The sequence below is a fragment of the Vidua macroura genome, chromosome 15 (assembly GCF_024509145.1).
Source record: "Vidua macroura isolate BioBank_ID:100142 chromosome 15, ASM2450914v1, whole genome shotgun sequence".
In the NCBI taxonomy this organism is placed as follows: Eukaryota; Metazoa; Chordata; class Aves; order Passeriformes; family Viduidae; genus Vidua; species Vidua macroura.
The window spans coordinates 1273273-1278757 of record NC_071585.1 but is presented as its reverse complement, the minus strand read 5'-3'; the positions used below and the strand labels follow the sequence as shown (position 1 = coordinate 1278757).

The 5485-nt window shown below is 63.7% G+C and overlaps 1 protein-coding gene across 1 annotated transcript; it reads right to left on the bottom strand.

Annotated features, from left to right (window-relative positions):
- Nucleotides 1-468: 468 nt before the first annotated feature.
- On the bottom strand, nucleotides 469-3140 carry TLX3 (T cell leukemia homeobox 3). The gene is made up of 3 exons (XM_053991207.1): nucleotides 2645-3140; nucleotides 2008-2251; nucleotides 469-1427 (listed from the first exon to the last, which is right to left on the bottom strand). The coding sequence occupies exons 1-3, from the start codon at nucleotides 3072-3074 to the stop codon at nucleotides 1217-1219; spliced, it is 885 nt and encodes a 294-aa protein (XP_053847182.1). The 5' UTR covers nucleotides 3075-3140; the 3' UTR covers nucleotides 469-1216.
- Nucleotides 3141-5485: the final 2345 nt, after the last annotated feature.

The following is a 5485-nucleotide window of genomic DNA, read 5'->3' as shown; positions in this document are numbered from 1 at the left end:
AAACGAAAACCACCGGGCTCCGCCGGCAGGCGCATCGGGACCGCGTAGCTGATGGGGAGAAATTCCCGAGGACCAGCGGGGCCTGCTCCGGAGGGCGATGGCCCCGCATTCGCCCCGCCCGGCCACCCCTCGCTCCCACGCAGCGCTGCCGACCGTGTCCTAGAGCCGGGATCGCTCCCAGCCGCTTCCCCGCGCACCGGCGGAGAGAGCGGCATCACCGCGCACAACCGCGCCGGCCCCGCAGCCCCGCTCCGAGTCCGCCTGCCGTCCTGGCTCCAGTCCCCGGTCCTCTGCCGCCCCCATTTCGGCTTCTCTCCTCCGTGTCAGCCGAGGCTCTGCGGCGGCCGCCGGCCGCCGCCCGGCCCGCAGTGCCCGACCCGGCGGGCTCGGCTCGGCTCTCACCAGCGTGGCGGCAGGCAGAGAGCAGAGAGACATTTGTAAAGAAAACGTTTATTTACACGTCTCGGCAAGTACAAAGTATTATACATGGTCTGTGTCAACCCCAAATCTTCTTTATTATGAAACATAAGGCGCTTTCTCGAGAGCCGGTGGCGCAGGGAGCGAGCGCTGTTTCGGGGCGCTAAAGCTCATCGGCTGGGAAGGTGAGGACAGAACGGCGTGTGGTGCCTGGAAGGAGCCCTTATTACTACGGTGAATAAATTACAGCTGACATTAACTTCACCTGGGACAGATGGGAGCTACCGCTTTTCAGTTTAATAGGGTTTCCGAAGCTAATGAGTCATCACCGGCTCCACCGAGTCTCCTCCGCTAAGTGATAGGGAGGTATTTTTTTCTTTACACTATCCTCAGAACAGGAAAAAAATAGCCTTTTGTTCCAAAGCCAACACAAAATACCTATGTTCAGATTTCGATATAAATAGTCGAGGTTTTATATAATTCCATATTAATAGTGCCCAAAATCTCGATGCATAAATAAATTAAAGTATTAACACTTCTTACAAAAAGTGACATATTTCCCTTCCTAGTGGAACATCGACACAAATATACAAGCGGCTCCTCTCCGCGCCGGCCTCGGGGAAGCGGCTCCGGGCCCGGCTCCGGGCCCGGCTTCGGTCGGACACGATCCCGGTGTCAGCCCCGCTGGCGCCACTCGCCGCCCCGCCACCCGCCCCGTCGGGGAGCCGCGGCCCCGGGACAGGGGGAGCCGCCGGCCGCGCTCCGCGGGCCAGTCCGCTGCGTGCCCCGTCTGCCGGGATCAGACGAGGGAGGTGACCGGGGGGATCTTGGCGCTCTCCTCCTCCCAGGGCTGCAGGTTCTGCAGTGCGAACAGCGACGAGTTGTGCAGGCACAGCGGGTCGGGCTGGATCGACTCGTTCAGCGACTTCTGGAAGGCGTCGTGCTGCAGCTGCAGCATCAGCCGGCTCGCCTGCTGCCGCTCGGCCTCCCGCTCCTCCGCCGTCTGCCGCCTGCCGGGGGACACGCTCAGCCCTCGCCCGGACACGGGGCACGCTCCGCCCGGGACTCCGCGGGGAGCGGCCGGCCCGGGACCGGGGCCGGGCCGGCGGTCGCGGGAACCAGGCAGGGCGACCGGCGCGTCCTTCTGGGGCCAGGCACCGCTAGGTGGGCGGCCACCGCTTGACCGCCAACGGAGGGACTGTGGGCGGCGGGAAGAGCCTGGAAACCCGCCGTTTCCCAGTAATCCCGTTTCCAAATATTCTCCCTTTTTCTCCCAACATTCCCCCGATTTTTTTTTTTCTAATTGTTTCCCCGTTTCTTCAAAAATTTCCCTGTTATTTCGAATAATCCCTCGTTTTTACTAATAATCCCTCGTTTTCCGAATGGGGGACTATTGAAAAAGAAATATATAAAGATAATAGCAATAATAATTATGATAGTATAATAATAAAAATTCACCCCCAACGGTTTGCCTGCCAGGAGCTGGCAAGGGGGGCGATCCCGGCCGGAACGGGACTCGCAAGGCGGCGGGCAGGGGACGCCGCCGGGGACGGCAGCAGGACGGGGCGGCTCCGGGGGCACGGGACTCACCGCCACTTGGTGCGCCGGTTCTGGAACCAGGTCTTCACCTGGGCGTCCGTCATCTTGAGGGACTTGGCGAGGGCAGCGCGCTCGGCCGAGGCCAGGTACTTCTGCCGATGGAATCGCTTCTCCAGCTCGCAGATCTGCACCCGGGAGAAGGATGTCCGCGGTTTCTTGCGCTTCGGCGGAGTCCGGTTCTGGTAGGGATGCCCGATCCGCCGTGTCACCGTGAAGGGCGTCAGTGCCGCCGCCGCTGCCCGGGGGGGAAGCACAGGGGTCAGCCCCGCGCCCGCACGGTGCCGGCCGCCCCCCCCCCCCCCCCGGGGCCGCCGCTCTGCCCGCCGGCCGCCCGCGCCCCGCCGGCCCCCGGAGGGACCGGAGCTCCCCGGGGTCCCTCTTCCACCTCTCGTCGAAGAGCGGCGGAGACGACCGGGGCCCGGCTGCCCCCCGGGGCACCCCGCGCTATCCACGCCCTGAGGAGAACGATTTTTCGGCTCGCTGCGAGCGCGAAGGAGGGGAAGCATCCAGCGGCCGCCTTTGCTTTTATTCTTACTCGCCTTACTGTTATTATTTCGTTTTAAATTTTTTATTGGCCCTTCCGTTCGTTGTCGGGAGCCAGCTCGCGCGCTCCGCCCCGGCGCCTTACCTGTGAACCTGTCCTTGACGAAGCGCCTGCTGCTCTCCATCCAGGGAAAGTTGAGGCTGCCGAGACTGGGCACGGCAGGCATGGCCGGGATGGCGCTGGAGATGGGCGGCGGCACGGCCCCGGGGATGGGCCTGTGCGCCGGCACCCGGATCACGCCGGCCGGGGCCAGGCTGAGGTTCACACTGTACGATCCCGAGTCCTCGAAGGGCGCGGCGATGGCCGGGAAGGGGGCCGGCAGGGCCGGGTAGGGCGCACCGCCGCGGCCGCCGGGGCCGCCCAGGAAGGTCGCGCCGTCGGGGCCCCGGGGGGGCGGCGGGGGAGCGCTCTCCTGCTCGGGGCCGTTGAGGATCTGGTCGATGCCGAAGCTGATGGGCTCGTGCTGGTGCTGGCCCTGCGCCGGCCCCGGCGGGTCCATCCTCGGCGGGTCCATCCTCCGCCACCGCCGCCCTCGCGCCGCTGTGGAGGCGCCGCCGCTCGCGCTGCGCTCGCGGCCCGGCCGGACCCGCCGCCGACACCAAACTTTGCGGAGCGCGCGCGCGCCGCCCCGTCACCGCCCGGGGGCCGCCGCGCGCCCCGCGCCGCGTGCGCCCCCGCCGCCGCCATTGGCCGCCGCCGCCCGCCCTCCACGCGCCCATTGGCTGCCGCCGCCCCGCACCGGCCTCGCGCCCGGGCGCGGGGGCCGCCGCCGCCGCGGTGACATCACAGGGGCGCGCGAACAATGGCCCCGCGCGGGGCGGGGGCGGGGCCGAGGGCCGCACGTCGGGGGCGCCGCTGCCCCCCCCCCCGGCCCCGTCCCGCACCACCCGGTGCGCCCGGCCCCGCCCCGCCGCGGGCCCCGACGGCCCGAGGCCACCCTGCGAGGCGGAACTCGGTTCCCCGCAGCCCACGGCTGCCCAGACTTCTGCCCCGACGGCAGTGCGGAGCGGCGGGTCGAGGCCGTGCCCGGGGCCCGACTCGGGGGCGGCCGGGGCCCTACAGGGCGAGATTCCGTTTGGGTTTAATTTACGGAGCCCGGCGTGGCTGCCGAGTGCATTGGCAGCTGGTCCCCGATGGCCGAACGGGACTCAAGGCGTTAACAATTAAATAACGCTCAGTGCATTTACTTAGTTCCTTCTTATAAAGGGAAATGAAAACAGGGAATAGAATTTCCCTGTTAATAGAATGTAATGGCATTTGATCAGCACCTGGCAGGGCGAACCCGGGATGCCGGGGCGGTGACAGGAAGGACTTGATTAGTTTTTAAACCTTAGTATTCAATTACCGCAACGTTCCCGATCGTTTCGCCGGCAGCGGCAGCGAGCGGGACAGACCTGCCGGGCACAGGCGGCGAGCTCGGAGCTCCCCGCGGCACCTGCGGGCCCCGCTCCGCGCGGCTCTGCTCCCGCGGCGGCCCCGCGGCAAAAGCGAGGACCCGTGTGCCTTTTTGAGACCCCCATGCTCCGCAGGGGTCGCGGGGTCCGAGTAGGCTCCGGCCCCGACGGGGTCCGACGGCCGCGGCGGAGGTGCCGCCCGGAGCTCCTGGGCGCGGGCGCTGACGGAGGCGCATCCAGGCCCCCGGCCGTCGAGAGCGTGTCCCCGCTCACGGCACCGAGGGACACCGGCTTCGCCTTGCCCGGCGGTCATTAACGCGACCAGTAAATGCCCAACCCCCCGCCGGGACCGCCGGATGCCCCCTCCCGGCCCCGGGCGGCCCTAATCACATTGTCCCCGCTCGGTGCGGCGGGCAGCGGAGTCGCCATCAGCCGCCGCTCCCTGGAGCGGAGCTAATCCGATTGAGGCGATCCCGCAAGCTGGTGCGGGGCCGCACGGCCCCGCCGGAGAGGCCGCGGGCGCGGCGCCCTCGGGGCCCCGCTCCAGTGGGCCCGGCGGGGCGGGCGGGAGGCGACGGGGCCACGGGGCGGGGGCAGAAGGGAAAAGGAGAGGGGGAAAAAAGGAAATTAAAAAAAAAAAACAAACCAAACCGGCAACCGGTGAAGGATAAATAAATAAATAAATAAATAAATAAAGTGCCACCCAGTCCTGGATCAGGGCAGGCTTTGTTAGAGAAAATTGCAGCTCGATCTGCATAATGGGAGCTCGGGCTGCCCAAGGCGATCTTTTTATTGCGTGTGTGTCTGCTGTTATCAATTTTGTGAACGATTTCACAGGGAGCCTGGCAGACTTGAGCTGGAATAATATGCAAAGATGAGCTTTGAATAATGAATGATGTGCTTTTAAACCAATTCCAAAGTGTCTGTGATAGTACAATATGAAAAGGGGTGGTAAGTAATAGTATATTTAAAAGGCACTAGTATGTTTTTATTACTATATTTAAAAAGATATCTATATTATTTTTGTGAAATGGATAATATATCACAGAGTCTTTGATAATCAGCTAAACAATACATTTTTCTTTGGGAAAACTCTCCTGGTTTTACACAGTTAAATATAGAGTATCAGCGTACATCTCTGTAACACTCAGCTACCTTATTAAATATTAACGCTATTTTAATATTAGCTTTTAAATTTAATATGTTGACGTTCTGTAGTTTTACTTTAATTACGTTTTATAATTAATAACCCCGGACCTATGGTATCCTTAAATGCAGCCTCTCCCGCAGCCGCGCCGTCTCCCTCGCCCCTCTGCGGGCGAGGGGCGCGCAGAACCCGCGCAGAGCCGGCGCAGAGCTCCGCGGAGCCCCGCATAAACCCTCACAACCGCGCAGAGCCCCGCGCAGCTCCGCGCGGAGCCTCGCACTCTCCCGCATAACACGGAAAAGCCCCGCAGAGCTCCGCACAGCTCCGCATAGCCCCGCACACCCCGCACAGCTCCGCGGCTCCTTCTGACCGAAAATCCGCTTG